Genomic DNA, 19,180 nt, shown 5'->3' with positions numbered 1-19,180 from the left:
TTATCCAGAACCTAGCTTCCTGGAGCTTATATTTTAGTAGGGAAGGACAAAGTAAGGATATATATTAGAAAGCAAATTAAAAGGTGACCAGTGCTACTAAAAAAGAAATAACAGAACAAACTAAGGAGCACTGGGGCGAGGTGGGACAGATTAGTTTTAAATAGGGTGGTCACAGGGGGCCTAACTGAAGGAGACTTTAGATCAAGGCTAGAAGGAGGTGAGGGAGCTGGGGAAGGGCATTTTAGACATAGGGATTGGACACAGGTCCCTTATTTCTGACACTGTAAAAAACTACACTGTAGGATGCTGTCCTAACTTCTAGGCATTAGAAACAAATTTACAAACTGAACTTCTATTAAAATCTCTATTTCTAGGGTCAGGTGTTCACAGCCTCAGGATATTCCTAGAGCAACTCTGCCCTTGAACTGAACTCACTGTGGTGGGGGTCTGTTGCCTGCTTCTTTTTGGGAGTATACTACCTCCCTAAATATTTCTTAACAATGCTGGCAAAGCAAAGTAAAAGTCAATGAGTTAGTATCCTTTGGGATACATGGTATGTTGTTTCCTTCATCTCTCTTCCACCTTTGCATCCCTCCTTCCCTAAAGGATCTGCATATAGTGGGTGCATCTTTTCCTTGTCCTTGAAAGCTTTTCATTACCTTTTCTGATGTTCAAATGTGGGTCAAGTCTAGTCATCAAACAGAGAAGCAAACTGCCAAGAGATTAAGTAATGAGCCACTCACATAAGGTATCCACTAATAAAAATTTAATATCATAAAACAAATCAGAGAACAGCAAAAAAAATATTTTTTAACCATTCACAATTAACGTGGAAAGAGACAAAATTATAAGGCAGCCATCCATGGAATGATTTCATGTTTACAAAGGATCCAGAAAAGGAGACATTTAAAAATCACTGTTCAGGCTACTGAACCAGGGGAACTGCAATTTTATCCCATGAGACTTCCAACTTGCTAGAAGATGCTATCAGAAAACAAATCAAAGCCAATTTCCTTCTGTTTGGCTGAGCATATCTAGAGAATTCCCAATGGTTGTCTAGTCCCTTCCTACAAGTCATAAATTTCCTTCAAGTCTCTTGGGGTGAATCTAGATGTCTCAGGTATGGGGCAGGGGGTGGGCTCCATCACTGGTTTTAATGTCATAGCATCTTCAACAGTGCTCCTGGGATCATTCTGTTTTGAGCAGAACTTTTCTAATGGAAGGATGATTCTCTTATAGATCACCTTCCAATGCAGCAGTCTGGGAGAATCTGGTCACTATTCCCAGTCTCTTAAGAGGCCCAGAGGACCTGTAGGCAAGAACATTTTCTGGGGGCCTGTGCTGTTGGTAGACAGCTCCCCTGTTTAGTACCTAGCTACCATGGGTTTGAGGGGCGTAACACTCCAATGCTGGTGTGTCTTCCTAGTTCTAATCCTTGAAGAAGAGAAAAACCAGGCAGTGACACTTAGAAGTAGGCTGGTAAAAGACACAATTTCATCGTCTCCTCTCTACAAAGAACTGACCCCTCAAAATGACCACCTCTGTCCTTTCTCTAATGATTCAAAATACAGGAAACAGGGCTGACTCAACTGTTTTGAATAGGGAGATAAAAAGGTGATGGGGGAAGAGAGAACACATAGCCTCTGTAGATGGAACTGTTTCCAATTCTCTATGCTCCAGTGCAGAGCCTTTGCCTAAAGAAATCTGGCAGCAGCGTGCACAGGAAAGCAGCCAGCCCTGGAAGGGCGCTGCTTCGGGGAAGTAGGGACTGATATGCTATCCGCTGGAAAACAAGGCGGGGGGAATGGACCAGTAGCGTTTTCCACCTTCATTTGCCATTTAAGAGTGCATTCGGAATCTGAAGAAATCTGCCCCTACCGAGGAAATGGAGACAAACTGCAATGAAGACTAAATTTGGTTACGAGGAAAGAGGGCCGTGCCCGTCATCATCAGCTGCAACTCTTTGGTAGCCAGTAATTCCATCTGTAATCACGGCAGCAACCTAAGACTGCCAATGTTTCCAAATGTGTGAGCGCATTAAGGCATCTACATCGAAGGAGGCAGTAAACACAAGAGGAAAACAGAACTGAAATGTGCCAGTAAGTGACCACCACTGCTGCCCCTTCTGGGACACCGCCCAGCACGAGCAAGTTCGTCCCCCCGTGAAGAAGGCCTATGCCACGCTGCTCGGTCCCCTGCTGCCTGGAGGTGCCTTTGGGCCCTCTGAGGTTAGTATGGCCATTTCTGCCTGCTGACCAGGAGAGAAATGAGTAGCTCTGGAGGCAGCAGCTTTAAAATCTGGGAAAGCCCGCAGCTTTAAAATCTGGGAAAGCCCGCAGCTCCTGAGGGCTGACAGGCCTTAAAAGGTGTGCTTGTTAATGTGAGGTTCAGAGGGGAAGGCAAATTTGGAGGTTTGATGGTTCAATCCTTGCCAGAGTTCAAGCTCCCCCCGCCCCCCACCCCCGGCAATATATTCTAGCCAAACTTTTAATGATGGCAAGGCACTGCTCAAAGAGGCTTTGGCCGGCAGAACGAATTTCTCATCATTGCACGCAACAGGATGATAGAAAGTGCTGCTACCCAAACCAAACCAGACACTAAGATGTACTATTTATTTAACAAAGTAAATTTGCAGGGAGAATCAAGGCAACCATGACATCTCAGAGGACCAGACGAAGCCCCATGACTCCTGTAAGTCAGAGTTGTTATCAGGAAAGTCACTGAGACTTTCCAGACTGTACCTTCTGTTGGTTTTGATATCGTATGCAATGGTTGCCAGCCACTATACAAAACCATATCCTATGAATGCTACTTTGGTCTACGGCCAGCAGAGGGCTCACAAGCTCTATTTCCATAGCTGCGGACCCAGTGACAAATCTAGGAAGGAAATAAAGAAATTATAGGCATGCTGGCATGTATGTCATATAAAATACCTTACGAACTCCTAAACCCACTGCCCTGAAGAAAATAGCCTTGGTTCCCTCTTTATATAATGTGTTTTGAAATGGTACAGAAAATCAAAATAAATTAATAACATAGTATTATACACTTAGTTGATAACACAAAGTTTACAGGGATTTTGGCAAATATGGAAAAACCATCCCAGTTGGTTAAACACTTTTACTATCTCAACTGTTTAAATGACCAGAATATTAGTGATTGTGTCATCTCATGTATGAAGAAGTGATATTTTAAGGGCTTAACGAAGTTGCATTTGACACAAAGGTAACTTCATTGAAGGGAATAAAGAACAGAGACAATGTTTTATCTTCATCAACACAGTTCAAGAAGTGGTTGTCCTGATGAGAATTCAATTCACACAGATAAATAACATCGCCACCCGCAGTAAGCAGCAAATTATAGACAGGGAGGAGGGGCGTGGGGAAGGAGTCCAGAGAAAAGCATGGAGAAGATGAAGAGACAACAGACATGATTTCAATAAGCTTTAAATCAAGAGGCGAACATTTCCCACTTGTCATATGTCTTGACTTTCTTCACTGCTACAGGTGCTTATGTGATGCTGACCTAGCGCTCCCCAAGGGACACCAAATATTTTGCCATAGGGACTGCTAGTGTGCTAAGATAAATATATAAAAAGAAAAAAAGAGACAACATAGGTCTTGGTAATCTTACTTTTGAAAAGATTATGACAAAGATGTCAGTTACTATCCAAATTCACTTAAAATTAACATCCTTTCATTTCAAAAGACACTTTGGGACCTGGCTGTTCTCGAAGGAAGGCCCGAGTGGGCCTGAACCTACCAGAACTTGGCTCCTCTGCACGGAAGGCAGGAATTCTGCAAAGGAGACCTTGAGAGGAAATTCTCGTTGCCTCCTTCAATGCTAGTTCATCTCTGTGGCTCCAAGATGGGACAGCAGTCTCTCTTTAAAGAGGCAGGTATAAAAGGAGATGTTAAGTTTCTCCAGACATCCTCTTTTCAATGGACAGCTCTCGAGTAAAAAGTCAGCTTTTCATGTGCCTTGCTGTCATTTTCCTGACTCTTGTCCCAAATAAACTACAATTCTCTTTAGCATCTAAGATAGTGGGCATTATAACCTTTACCAAGGTATGTGGCAGAGATGCTAAAGCACCGGTCTCACACGGCGACAATCATGTTCAAAATCAATGGAAAAAGTAAGTGGCAGAGCCTCTAAATCAAGAAAGAGATTTAGCTTAATTACGGAACACTGTACTTTCATAATTACTGTTTCATTGTGATATGAAGTTGTCCACTTTTCCTTAAAATGAAATTCCATCTTCCCTGAGAATAGGGTTAAGAGAAACATCAAAACTCAAAATGCCAAGGGCCCTTTAAAAAAACAACACAACGGAATGTCTGTGTCCAGTCGCAGCGTGTTGTTTCTACTCTAAAAGCTTTCCATTGCTCCAGGTTTTAATCTCACCTCCCTCTGGACTCTAGGAATACGGGTGGAGATGGGCAAGGTGAGACAAGAGACCGAGGGAGTGAGCAGCTGTCCCGTGCTGGCTGTCCTCCCAGGACGGCAAACAGCCGAGGCGGAATCCGACGTCTAATGCTGGTGCCCTACTGACAGGATAAGCGGGATGAGGCAACCCAGGACCAGGGCGGCCACCTCCAGGCGGCTGAGGCCCCTCCCCCCAGTGGGGTCGGGTTTGTGGCTGTGCCCCATTCCGCCCACCTCAGGGAGGACATGTACTGTGGCAACATAAAGAAATGTCCCGGCAGAGAAAAGCATGGCCACTCCAGTGGCATTGACCTCTGAAAGGGCTTCTTTACTGCTCTGTGAATTAAGAGAGAGAGAGAAAGAAGAAAAATTAAAACCAGTAAAATTCAGGGTCAGGAAAAAGTCCTGATTAAAAAAAAAAAAAACCACTCAGTATCATAACTGGTGCGATATGGGACACTGGGGACATCTTGATATCAGAGCAATTTTGTTATTGATGAGAAAGTTCCAAATTTAAGACTATTGATGACGTACACAACTGCTTTTTGTAAGTTTTATAAACTGCTGTTTATTGCCACAAACACAACTGCTTTTTCAAACAAATTTCAAGTCTGGTTGAACAGGTCTGGCATGTATTATTCTTACAATGGGACCAATGGCATTATTAATGCAGGTGTTCAATTTCAGTTTCAATTTATTTTACTAACATTTAACGAACATCCCTATACACCAGGCTCTAGGCTGGTGCTTGAGATACAGTGGTAATCCAGACGCAGTACCTGCCCTCACAGAGGCTGGAAACAGCTTATAAGCTAATTCTGACACAATGAATTTCAACTTTTTCTGTTACAAAAGTGGACCTATGGACTATAACAGTTAATTACATTTTTAAGAAGAGAATACACCATATTGTAACATGTAACCCTATGCCTCCAGAATTATACCTTCCTGTCAGAAGTTCTATGATAAACAGGGTAATACTTAAAAAGGAACTAAATACTGCTTGTTGACTGAAAGAAGAAAAGCATCGGGGTGCCTGGGTGGCTCAGTGGGTTAAAACCTCTGCCTTCGGCTAAGGTCATGATCCCAGGGTCCTGGGATCAAGCCCCGCATTGGGCTCCCTGCTCAGCGGGGAGCCTACTTCCTCCTCTCTCTCTGCCTGCCTCTCTGCCTACTTGTGATCTCTGTCAAATAAATAAATAAAAATCTTAAAAAAAGAAGAAGAAGAAGAAAAGCATCTTCAAATGATCAGAGGGTTTTGTTTTTTTTTTTAAAGATTTTATTTATTTATTTGACAGAGAGAGAGAGAGGGAACACAAGCAGGGGGAGTAGGAGTGGGAGAAGCAGGCTCCCCGCCAAGCAGGGAGCCCGATGCGGCACTCGATCCCAGGACCCTGAGATCATGACCTGAGCCGAAGGCAGACGCTTAATGCCTGAGCCACCCAGGTGCCCCGATCAGAGGGGGTTTTTACAACACCTCATTTGTTAGCAATCCAGATCAACGAACCTGATGAATGGGAACTTAATCGTGTTTTAATGACCTCATTTCTCGTATTTCTTTTTTTAGTACAAGTTTTACTGTATCAACTATGAATGGAATGACACTCAGAACCAATGACCGTCAGAGAGAGTATGGGTGAAAGCGGTTCCTATGAACTAGCCCTGAGTCAGCTTGGTTCTAAGATTTTCCTCCTGTGGTGTATCAGTTGACACTGAAGTACCACAGGGAGGGCTGTTAAGACCTGCAGCCCTACGCCTGGGTAGCTCAGTCATTAAGCATCTGCCTTCAACTTGGGTCATGATCCCACCTGGGATCGAGCCCCGAATAGGGCTCCCTGCTCTGCAGGAGGCCTGGTTCTCCCTCTCCTACTCCCTCTGTTTGTATTCCCTCTCTCACTGTCTCTCTCTGCCAAATATATACATAGAATCTTAAAAAAAAAAAAAAGAGAGAGAGAGACTACAGCCCCAGGGGACAGAATTGGAAGGCAGGGAAAGGTCCACCTTGAACAACAGCGAAGAATGCCCAGGCTCAGAACTGACAAGGAACACATGTTACTTGAGATCTGATGTTATGTTCAGTGCAATGATAAAGAACTAGATATTTAGTATTTGGTTATATGAGAATATAGACATCTCTGCTCATCTCTTATTCTCCTCAAAACTGCTGTTTGCTTGTCCCTCACTCTTCATGCATCTACTTAAACATTAAATTTGTACCGTTGTGACTTATTATATACCTGTCAAACAAAATTAGTGTATTTGATTAGGCTTCAGTTAAGCTATTTTAAAGATCATATATCTGGGAACGCCTGGGTGGCTCAGTCAGTTAAGCGTCTGCCTTCGGCTCGGGTCATGATCCCAGGGTCCTGGGACTGAGTCTCACATTGGGCTCCTTGCTCAGCGGTGAGTCTGCTTCTCCCTCTGCCTGCTGCTCCCCCGCTTGTGCTCTCTCTCTCTGACAAATAAATAAAATCTTTTAAAAAAATAAATAAAATCTTGGGGTGCCTGGGTGGCTCAGTGGGTTAAAGCCTCTGCCTTCGGCTCAGGTCATGATCCCAGGTTCCTGGGATCAAGCCCCACATCCAGCTCTCTGCTCAGCGGGGAGCCTGCTTCCCCTCTCTCTCTGCCTGCCTCTCTGCCTACTTGTGATCTTTGCCTGTCAAATAAATAAATAAAATCTTTTATAAATAAATAAATAAAGATTAAAAAAAAATAAGGATCATATATCTGTACAAATGTTTCCAGAACTGATGGGGAAGAAATTTTCAAAATAAATGAATAGGAAAATGCTCTAAATTTATGAAGAGAACGCCATGGAATTAAGATGTTTACTTTGGGGGCACCTGGGTGGCTCAGTGGGTTAAGCCTCTGCCTTCAGCTCAGGTCATGATCTCAGGGTCCTGAGATCAAGCCCCGAGTCGGTCTCTCTGCTCAGCGGGGAGCCTGCTTCTCTGCCTGCTTGTGATCTCTGTCTGTCAAATAAATAAATACAATCTTTAAAAAAAAAAAAAACAAAAAAAAACCCAAAACAACAACAACAAAAAAGATGTTTACTTTGTACTGGCTTTTACTCTTAATTTCATCTTTAGTTTGAATGGATAACTTAATAGCATAATTCAACATAGAAGACCATAAGTTCTGGTAAATCACAAAAGAATTAGACACTTGTCTAGATAAGCTAGGAATGAGTCAGACTTACCTTACTTAGTCCTAAGTATGTCACCATGGACATAACTGGTGCTGCCAGTGCAAAGACAAGTAAGTGTTTTCTGATTCGATTCCGTTCTAGGCCAGCATGCATTAAGAAGGAAACCAGCCCAAAAGCAGCTGGTGCCTAGAAAAGAAAAAGTATTCCTAATTACTCTTAAAGTATGGATCACTTCTACATTACAAAGCATGTGTCATTTGACTAAATTCTCACCAAAAAAAACAAAAACAAAAAAAAAACAACCGGGTATGGTACCAAGACTGAGTTCTGCCTTTTAGGAATTAATGTTCTAAGCTAAGAAAATATCCTGTGTGTGTGTGTGTGTGTGTGTGTGTGTGTGCGCGCGCACACGCGTGTGTGTTTCACCAAGAAGAGAGTACAAGAAAACAAAAACATTTATAAAGAAAAATTACTTTAAAATATAGAAATCTCGGGGCACCTGGGTGGCTCAGTGGGTTAAGCCTCTGCCTTCAGCTCAGGACATGATCTCAGGGTCTTGGGATCGAGCCCTGCATCAGGCTCTCTGCTCAGCAGGGAGCGTGTTTCTCCCTCCCCTTCTGCTTGCTTCTCTGCCTACTTGTGATCCCTCTCTCTCTCTGTCAAATATAAATAAATAAAATCTTTAAAAAAAATAATAAAATATAGAAATCTATAGAGAATTTAAGAGTTTGTGTACATGACAGAAACGCTAGCTGTGTTCACACAAAAACCTGTAAATGCTTGTACTGCTCCAGTTATAATTGCCAAAAAACTGGAAACAACCCAAGTGTCCATCAGCAGGTGACTGGATGAACAACTCTGGTACATCCGCACCAGGGACTACTGCTAGGAGATAAAGGATCAGCGAATGATACTCAGATATCACGGAGAGACCCCTGAGATGCTGGAGTGGCATCAGTAAGGTTACACAGAGTAATGGAAACAGCATGCTACTGTAACAAGGAAAGACAGAACAGGATGGAAAGCACAGGACAGAACCTTTTAGTGTATGAAAAGGTTGATATTATGAGTGAAAGAAGCCAGTCTCAAAAAAGAGTATGTACCATATGATTCCAATCTTATGACATTCTCAAAAAGACAGAGCCGCGGGGAGGCCGCTGAGTGGTTTCCAGAGGTTGGGGTTGGTGGGAGGAGGTTTTGGGGTAATGCAGCTGTTCTATGTCCTGATTGTGGTTACACAGATCCATACAAGTGTTAAAATTGGTAGACTAACTGATTTACCATTGATAATTTAACAAAATAAAATTAAAAATTATCTGTAAAAAAAAAAAAGTTTGTGTACATGACCATAAAAAAAGTCCCTTCAAGTGAGAGTTTAAGAAAAGAGTAACAAAAAACCCTAGCTATGAACAGAGCCTGTCAATTATCTCAAGTGAATGGCAATTATGAAAACAACTAAAAAAATCTTCCCGTTCCAAAAAAATACCAATGACCAAGAGAAATTTTAATTATGAATATATTCAATATCAAATCTTCCACTAAAATTCTGCTTACCTTATGTAGCATTATTGCCACAAACACAATTAATTGGACGCTAGTCTGTGAAGTAGAGGCTGCTGCTCCTAAGGCCACTCCATCCGCTAAATTTGGAAAAAAAAAATGTAAAACAGTATAAAAACAACAACAACAATGTAGTAGCATCATGTGTGAGCTTTAGAGTCAGGTAGAGCTGTGTGACTCTGGGAAGGTTCCTTAACTTTTCTGAACCTTAGCCTTCTCATCTCTAAAATGGGCTCAAGGAAGTATGTATTCTTGGGATTTCCATGAGGGTTAAATGAGATAACATAAGTAAACAGCATAGCACCTGGCCCTAAGTATGCAATATGTCAGCTGTTATAACAGAAATTGCAGAGATTGCAAAGTAAGCATCTCTGCATCTTGTAGATGAAAAAAAAAAAATAAAGACTCCAACTCCACATAGGTGACTTATACTCAAGAAGTAAATATTGGCTGAATGGGTGAACTTCTGTCAGATAAGCATGTTATACTAGAAAGGTCCAGGTGACAGTGTGTCCTCTCCCACTCGCCTTGTCGGTCACAGACAGCTACTGCTGGGACTGGTCTTCAGTTATGACTCTAAGGCATGCCCAGTCAGCAACACCGTGCCATCCGCACTCTACAGCCCACCCCCGCCTCAACAGGCACTTTGGGTTTATACTGAGCAACAGGGCTCTTCAGTACCAAAACGTCAAGGCTCTTTTCCAGATGAGGCTCTAGGGCAGAAGTCAGCACATTTTTTCTTAAAGGGCCAGAGACAAAATATTCCAGGCTTTGCAAGCCATCTGCTCCCTTGCAGTCACTGCCCATTCTGCCATCACTGTGCAAAGGCAGCCACAGATAATATGTAAACAAGTGGGCATTAACTTTATTTATAAAAAATAAAGTTCCAAAAAACTTTATTTATAGGCACTAGAATTCGAATTGTGTGTAATTCTCATGTGCCACAAAATATTTTCCTCCATTAAAAAAATACAAAAACTGTTCTTAGTTTGCAAATCCCCGACACTGAGTCTGCCTGGGCCAGTGCTTGTGTTGGAGGACTTCATGAAGCAACCCTCTCCCCAAAGGCCAGCCCAAGGGCAGTTCATGCGGACAGTCCCTGGGATGTACACACTAAGCCTCCCATGCCAGGACAGAAGAGAAAGGGGTCTCACCACCACCCAACCCTACCTACCTGCAGCATGGACGACCAGACCCAGGGTGGTGGTGATTTTGGAATTGCTGGGCCTTGCTGTTTCTGGATCTGAAGTACAAATAAACAAGTCAGCCACGAAGCAATGTGAAACAGAAAGTGTTAGAACAAATGACCTGGAGGTAGAATTCTTTGAAAGCTCTTCAAGTTTTGATTGTATTTTCCCTATGACTGTCTTTTCTCTTTGGCTTCAAACACTTAGAAGTTTCCCCTGTCCTGAAAGAGGTGGGGCAGGAAGGAGCACTTCATTAGTCCCGGCCTTCCCTGAACAGACAATATGGGACCCCCAACTGCCTCAACTGCCTCACACCTCTTAACTCTCCAGCTCTCCCTGGAAAGTGTTCCATGGCCTCTTGGTGTGTCTCCACAGACCTATCTTGTCACTGCCCACCTACCCCTCTCCCCCAGCGTCCTGCAACTTTATCTTCATTCCAGTACCAAAATGTCTGTCATGTTTGCCCTTCTCTATTTTATTGCCACCATCCTAACCTAAATCTGCATCCACCTGAATGTGAAGCAACAGGCTCCCAGCTGGTCTCTCCCTGTTCTCATTTCTCCCTCATCTAACTCATCTTCCACATCCTTGTCAGATTCAACTCTGAATCACCCCACTCTTCTGAAATGCCAGTTATCTGCTGCTTTCCAGATTCAGTCCACACTGGGTGCCTAATCTCTTTATCAGCTGGTATCATCTGATTCCTCACTACTCAGTCCACTTACACCAGTTTCTTTAACACTTTCTAACAAAACCTTCTCATTGTCCTTCCCCCAAATCTCTCTTCCTTAATTCTGGGCATGAACTTAAACTTCTCAGCTCATCAATCTGAAACCTAGCCACTGTTCAAAGTCTAATTCTAGGACCACTTCCCTCAAGCAAGAAACAAAGATTATTTCCAGGTCAAAAGGTTCCCCTTGCCTAGAAACCAAGAGATCTATGTGCACAGACTCTACGTGCTACTTCAGAGCTGTTCCTAGATCACACCTGAGATATATACAGCTGTTTTCACTCAAATAGGTCTTATATCCCCAGACTGACTGTAGACTACACAAAAGTGAGTTTTCTGCTTCTTTCCATTTCTTTTTTACATCTTACAGAATGTAGCACAGCACTGGAAACCCAACAGCTGCTTAAAAAATCTTTATTGGAGAGGGGAAAAAAATATTTCTCTGTGTCACATGAATGTTTCTGCTATAGCAGGAAATACACAAGCGAGTAAATAATGTCCGAACCATGTAAAATTAAAAGATGGGGACATCAAAAAGCCAGATGAAATGACAGATGGACATTAGCCAAATAAATTTAAGGATTTAATCTTCTGGAAAAAAACAGAACACAGAGGAATGGTTTATAGTGGAAAAAAACATATGTAAGTGAAGTAACTTCTTATCTTTTTAGTAAAAATAAAATTACCTTCCAGTTAAACACTACAAGGAAGGGACAGTAAGGCCCCTAATTGGTCGGAGACACCAAATATTTCAATGTAGCCCCAAACTGTGAAGAGTATCATATTATACTGTGTGCCAAGCTTGTTTTGACTTTCCTTTATACAGTCTTGAGGACTGGTTATAAATAGCATCTTAAATAAATATTAGAGGCTTTAAAATTAAAACAGTTTTTACAAATCTATAGGAAAAGACCATACTTCAGCACAAATTTAATAAATGAATTTTTACTGATATTTAATAATATATAAAACCCTGTAGATAATAGGTAAAACCAAATTGTCGGATACATGAAAGCAAGCAAAAACGGTGACTTCAGAGATGAAACAGGAGGAAGAATAAAGGAACACAAGCTATTTTTAATTCTTTGTATAGGATTATAGGGCACCAGTGGGCCTTTAAATGCATTTAAAATTGAAACTGATGAGAATCACGAAAATGTCATAAATGCCACTGGGAGCAACTATGTAATGCAGTTGGAATCAAACACCATCCCACCAGAGGGTGCTTCTCATTTGCTATTTAGTAAAAGCACGCAAATAAAACCACTTATCCCTAAATCAATTTCCCAATACATGTAAGACCGTTAAAAAAGAAAAAGTGTATGGAAAAATACTGAAAAGAAACAGTATGTGCAAGGAGATAAACAAAACAAAAAGTACCCTAGGACTAAAAAGGCTAATTAAGTTCAATGAATTTGGAAAAACAACAACAACAAATAAAACCTTTTATTTGGAAATAATTTCAAATCTTTCAAGTAATCTTTCAAATAAAAGTTTGAAATAATCTCTCAAATCTTCAGAAAAGTTTCAAGAATGTTCAAAAAACATTCACTACTCGTTTCTCAGAATGACCTACTATCTAACATTTTGCCCCATTTGCTTCATTATTTGTGCTCATGTTCTTTCTGTATCCGAACGATACAAACACACACACAAATTTTTTTCAAAGTAAGTTGCATTCTCTTTACCCCCAGATATTTCAAAGTGTATTTCCTAAGAGAAAGGATACTGTCTGGGATGCCTGGGTGGCTCAGTGGGTTAAGTCTCTGCCTTCTGCTCGGGTCATGATCCCAGGGTCCTGGGGTCGAGCCCCGTGTCGGGCTCTCTGCTCAGCAGGGAGCCTGCTTCCTCCTCTCTCTCTCTCTCTCTGCCTGCCTCTCTGCCTACTTGTGATCTCTGTCTGTCAAATGAATAAATAAAAAATCTTTAAAAAAAAAAAAAAAAAAAAGAAAGGATACTGTCTTACATAATTACATTACAATGATCAACTTCAGTAAATTTAATATTAATACTTTTTTCTAATTTCTCCTGCATATTTTAATTTTGTTAACTGCCCAGGAATGTCTTTCAGAGCATTTTTCCCTCCCAGGAAGGATCCAGTCTGGGATCATATATGTACTTAGTTGTATCTCTTTGTCCCCTATAATCTGGAGCATTTTGCCTTCGACTTTTGCAACACTGATATCTTTGAAGAATACAAGTCCCTTTCTGAGCCTTTCTTGTTTTTTAATAGAATGACCCCTTCCAGGGCGCCTGGGTGGCTCAGGTCATGATCCCAGGATCCTGGGATAGAGTCCCACGTCGGGCGCCCTCCTCAGTAAGGAGCCTGCTTCTCCCTCTCCTGCACTCCCTGTTTGTGCTCTTTCTCTGCCAAATACATAAAATCTTAAAAAAAAAAAAAAAAAAAAAAAAAAGGAAAAAAAGAATGATCCCTTCCTTTTGGGTTTGTCTGATGCAGCCTGAGATTATGCATCCTCAGATGGAATACCACACAGGTGCTGCTTCTCAGGATGTCTAGAGGCACAGAATGTATGTCTATTTGCTGCTTGCTAGTAGAGTGTATTTTGGATTATATCGTGGAAATTGTGAATGTCATTTTGTGGATACTCCGGATTCAATTATATGCCTCCAAAGAGTGTCCACTTTATGTTTTGCCTGAAGTCACTTGGTTTGGCTTAAACTGCCAAGTCTGTCTTTCAGGCAGCTGCCCGAATCCCAGGTCAGTTCTTTCCTCTTTAACTGAGTCTGCCTGCAAAAGATTGGTTCGGGGCTCAGCCAGACTTGGGTTGAGTTTATACATAAAATCTGGGGCTGTTTCTCTCCTTTCTAAGATTCTCCCCTCAATTTCCAGTGGCTGTAGCTACCCTGACCTCTAGTTCCTCAGGCCAGAGAGAACGAATTTTCTATCAGTTTTAGCTACCCTAACTGGGCGCTGACTGCTTAAAAGCAGTAAAAACAGAAATTTACCCTATTCTAAGGGTTGACTCCCCTTCAGAATTTTCCTGCTTTAGGCCACTCTCTAGTGTCTTTTCATAGAGGCTTTTAAAAATTTTCCCAGTTATCTGTGGGGAGGCTGGTCTGATAGGCACTTATTTGCCCACATAGCAAACAGACACCGATGACTTTAACCTTGATCATCTGGTCAAGTACTACCGGATTTCTTTATTTCATTACTCCTTTTTCCCTTGCAACTAATAAACAAATCAAAATTTACCCTAGATTTAACATTTGTTGATTCTGGCATGTGCCAATTTTTACCACGAATCTTGCAAAAAGGATTTTCTCCTGCCAGCACTCTTTCTACACTTACAAGTTGGCATTTAGCAACCCACTGGAAGCAAGTGTTCTCCCTCCTCCTCTTCTCTCTCACATGGATGTGCTCAGCGCTTCTCATTTTCTCAATGGTTTTTGTTTCATTACTGTTCATAATTATTTTTGGTGCTCAAACTGTCTTAGATCTGGCCAGCGGGAACCCCCTCAAGCTGGTTCTAAACTCTGTGACAAATTTCCATTTTCTCCCTTCCTTCCTTCCTACTTTTTTTTTTTGAGCACTAGATGTTCCAAGCTCATTTTGTACTTACCCTGCCCCTCTCCTGGAATCAGCCATTTCTCTGAAGAGCACTGGTATGCTCATTGCTACTGGGGTGTCTTTACTTCTAGGCCCTCTCTGCAGATAGAGCTAGGACATACATACATGTATACATAAACACCACACACGTATATATGTACACATATACACACATACATTTTAGAAATCATGAGTCCAATACCTCCAATTCCAGTCCATCCCTATAGGGGTTCTTTCTTGCCTTCCCCCATTCCTTATTTCTACGTCCCCTCCTCCACAGTAAGAACTCTGCTTCCACCAACAGCAACACACTTACTCAAGTGAAAGTAACACCCGCTTAATCCTAGAATACACCTAAAACAGTTTCAGAATTGTTTTCACCTGTACCTTCCCAAAAAGCAAAGCCAACTAAAGAGAGTTCAGTAACTGTTTATGCTTCTCCTCCAACTCCATTCAAAACTAAAAATATATAGTCAAATACTACATTCATATGTCATTTGAGTTTTTTCTTAAATCCCCTTCAGTGTGATTGTGTTATTCACTTGAATTACAGCTCGCCTGCCTCAGTTAGCTTTCCCTAACCTTGTTGATTTCATTTTATTTTTTGAATATGGGAAATAGCAGCATGTTTCCAAAAGTCAAGACTGCATCAAAGAGGCATGCCCACGGAAGTGCCATGCCCTCCTGAAACTCTTCTACCCCATCCTACCCACCTCTTACACGTAACTCTGTTGCCTAACTGAGCTTTCGGTTTCCTTTCTGTAAAAATAAGCAGATGTATGTGTTTTAGTCCCCCTCTTTCTTACACAAAATGTAGTATATGATAGATACTAATTTACATTTTGGCTCCCTCTCCCCTTAAAAATATCTCCTAGAAATCTCTCCTATCAATTCACATAGAACTGATTCCTCATCCTTTTTCAGGGCGACCTGTAGAACTCCATTCTATGCACACATCACACTTCATTCAACCAATGACTGGACATTTAAGTGGTTTTACAATGATAAATAATGCTGCACGGAATCATCTCATGCATGTGTATTTTCCTATTGGAGCTGCATTATCAGAATAAATTCTCAGAAGTGGCATTTTTGGCATTGAAGGATAGATGCAAACGTAGTCTTGTTTGATATGGCCAAATTCCTCTCTGCAGCGGCCATACAATTTTGTACTCCCATAGCAATAGGTGAAGGTGTGTTTCACTGTAGCTTTGATAACAAAGTATATTCTCAAGCTTTTGAATTTTTGCCTGACAGGTTCGAAGTGGCATTTCGGCAGAGTTTTGATGTACATTCTTAAGTGAAATTGCACATCTTTTCATATGTTTAAGGGCCACTTTAATTACCTTTTTATGAACTATCTGTTCAAGTCTTTTGCCTGCTTTTTCACAGATTTTTTTTTTGTAGGCCATGCATTCTTAACCTAGGGTCCACGTAGAAGAACACAGGTGCAATGCAGGGGGTGCCTGAGACCCTGACTCGGAAAAAAAGCGCATTTTAATTTTAACTAACCTCTAAGTGAAACCCACCACTTCCTTGGATTATGGGTACAGACCATAAACTGCAAATACTGGCACCACCTATACTTCACTGCCAGGAGTACTCCGATAACTTCATGTTATTTTATAGCCGTGGATATCTTCCTATCATTGCTTCCACTCATCACTACTTTAAGGGCATATAAAGTGCCACCACACCGCACGATGACAGTCTTCGTGTTTGCAGATGCTCACGTGACGAAGCTGGGCACCTATCAGGCAACTCTGCACCCACAGTCATTCAGCTACTAAACAGCAGGAGTCAGGGGATCTTTCACTGGGCACCGACACCTCTATGCTGCTCTCCAGCAGCTCCAGTCTGCAAAGTTCTGTCAGTGTATTTGAAAAGAGATTATCTATAAACCCCTCTATCACCAAACTCTAGGGGAGTTTGATGCAACTCTTCCAAATTTATTCTATCATGGTGGCATTAACGTTGTATCAAGGATTAGAATCTTTTTTTTTTAATAATATAAGCCACATTAAAGATGCTGACCCAGCCAAAGATGGATTCATCGATCTTTTTAAAAAAATTTTTTATTTAAATTCAATTTAGTTAACATACAGTTTATTATTAGTTGCAGGGGTAGACCTTAGTGATTCATCAGTTGTATAAAACACCCAGTGCTCATTACATCACGTGCCTTCCTTAATGCCCACCACCAATTATCCCATGCCCCCACCCACTGCCCCTCTAGCAAACCTCACTTTGTTTCCCATAAAGAGTTTTTTATGGTTTGCCTCCCTCTCTGTTTTTCTTATTTTTCCTTCCCTTCCCCTATGTTCACCTGTCTTGTTTCATAATGAATTCATTGATCTTAATACAAAAAAGTTACTATATCTGGGGGTGCCTGGCTGGCTCAGTTGGTGGAACATGTGATTTCTGATCTTGGGGTCATGGGTTCGAGCCCCATGATGGGTGTAGAGTTTATTTATTTATTTATTAAAGATTTTTATTTATTTATGACAGAAAGAGACACAGCAAGAGAGGGAACACAAGCAGGGGGGAGTGGGAGAGGGAGAAGCAGGCTTCCCGCCAACCGGGAACCCGATGAAGGGCTCGATCCCAGGACCTTGGGATCATGACCTGAGCCGAAGGCAGACGCTTAACAGACTGAGCCACTCAGGTGCTCCTAGAGTTTACTTTAAAAATAAATAAACAAGTAATTAATTTAAAAAAATTTTTTTCTAAAGTTACTATGCCTGGAGTTAAATTTTAAGTCTTGGAGAATGGTAGTTGTAGTTGAGGAAGTGTATCTTTCCTTGGAAAGCAAGCTATGAATGTGTTTAAGTGTATTTGTAAGAATATATCTTCCTGAAGCAGGAATTTCTATACTAGTAACCATCAAAACAAAAAACCAGATCAACTGGATGTTCATCTTGACACTCTGTTGCCTTGTTGAATCCCCTCTCACAATTTTGTTTTTAGCCAAGCTAAGCAATAAAAGCTGTCATGCTGCTGTCCTAAAAAAATAAAATTTAACTCCACCTTGCATATGATTTAAATATATTACTTGACTAATTAATGCATCAATAAAGAAGACATACATTACTGTATCATAAATTTGTTTTTAATGTTTTGGAACTATATTTCAACATAATCGGGTTTTCTCTGTAATCCTACACATTATGGTTTACATATTTAAAAACATGATTCCAATAAAAGGTCCACAGGCTTCAGAATGCCTAAGGGCTCCACGGCACAAAAAAGGTTAAGAATTTCTGCCCCAGACTCAACGAAATGAGACAGCTTTGAGATAAGCATGGTAATAACCCAATGAGCACTCTCTTGTGCCACATGTCAGAACTCACCAGTTCCCCCAACTGAATAAAATGTTCACTAGTACCCAAGAAAGACAAGAGTTTTTGGCACTAAAGAAGGCCACTGATACATATTGAATTATTCAATCATCTGTGACTTTCTAAACTGTAAATTTATTGTACTGCCCCGAAAGCCTTAGGGCCACTTACCGTCAGTAGAATGCACATGGGAGCTGCCAATCTGGTCTACCAGCAACATGAAAACGAAGCCCAGCACAAGGGAAACGCCAATGTAGGCATGCAGCTGTGTATGGTCATGGTTGTGCTCATGTTCATGGGCAACTGGTATTTCTGCTGCTTTGTCTGATGCAATCACATTCTGTGTTTCACTCACTTGGTGGTCTTTACCTAGAACAGAATGAACCATGAAGAGAAAATGTTTTCCTCTTTGGAACATTTTTATAGATGCTTCCATTCTTCTGTATTTCAAGCTCTACTTACTTTACTGCAAAGACATCTACTTCCTATATTAGAATCCAGCCAATCATAAACTCTTTTTGACATGCAGATCTTTTTTTTTTTTCTTTTCAAGATTTTACTTATTTATTTGACACAGAAAGAGAGACAGCACATGCAGGGGAAGCAAAAGGCAGAGGGAGAAGGAGGGGGGATGGGAAGCAGGCTCCCACTGGGCAGGGAGCCTGATGTGGGGCTCAATCCCAGGACCCTGGGATCATGACCTGAGCTGAAGGCAGATGCTTCAACTGGGCCACCCAGGTATCTGGCATGTAGATGTTTCAACTGCCTATTACTCTCAAAACCTGGAAATGGAAGCAAATCACCGAGCAAGAAAGCAGTCATATTCCCAAGTGATATCATCCTCAGATCCTCCTTTTTGGCTAAGAAATTTGTGCCAGTATCATCAAGAAACTACAGTAAGTTTTGTTCCGATGAAGACAGGCAAATGAAGAGCAGTAGTAATGAAAATAATTTCAACCAAATTCATCTAGTTTTAGACTTCAGTTGATTTAGAAATTGCAAATAAAGAGCAAACTGAGTATAAAACTTCTAGCTTTAAAAAATATCAGGAGAGGGGCCGTCTGGGTGGCTCAGACAGTTAAGCGTCTGCCTTCGGCTTTGGTCATGATCTCCAGGTCCTGGGATCAAACCTGAGTCTGGCTCCCAGCTCAGCGGGGAATCCTGCTTCTCCCTCTCCCTCTGTGTCTCTCCTCTGCTCGTGCTCTCTCGCTCAAATGAATAAAT

At 41.5% G+C, this 19,180-nt stretch overlaps 1 protein-coding gene across 3 annotated transcripts in view; it reads right to left on the bottom strand.

Moving 5' to 3' along the window:
* Positions 1-751: 751 nt before the first annotated feature.
* The window catches only part of SLC39A9 (solute carrier family 39 member 9), a 53,446-nt gene continuing 35,017 nt past the window's right edge, over positions 752-19,180 (bottom strand). For 2 of the 3 annotated variants that reach the window (XM_080807915.1, XM_080807914.1), the window contains 5 exons: positions 18,128-18,325; positions 10,308-10,376; positions 9,128-9,213; positions 7,625-7,759; positions 752-4,761 (listed from right to left, as the gene is read on the bottom strand). In XM_080807915.1, coding sequence (XP_080664041.1) covers positions 4,531-4,761; positions 7,625-7,759; positions 9,128-9,213; positions 10,308-10,376; positions 18,128-18,325 — 719 coding nt within the window. In that variant the 3' untranslated portion in view covers positions 752-4,530. The remainder of the gene's footprint in view (positions 4,762-7,624; positions 7,760-9,127; positions 9,214-10,307; positions 10,377-18,127; positions 18,326-19,180) is intronic. The other variant, XM_080807916.1, reaches the window with a different exon arrangement.

The sequence above is a fragment of the Martes martes genome (assembly GCF_963455335.1).
Source record: "Martes martes genome assembly, chromosome: 7".
Classification (NCBI taxonomy): Eukaryota; Metazoa; Chordata; class Mammalia; order Carnivora; family Mustelidae; genus Martes; species Martes martes.
The sequence above is the reverse complement of the archived record's forward strand: the minus strand, read 5'-3'. Positions and strand labels throughout refer to the sequence as shown.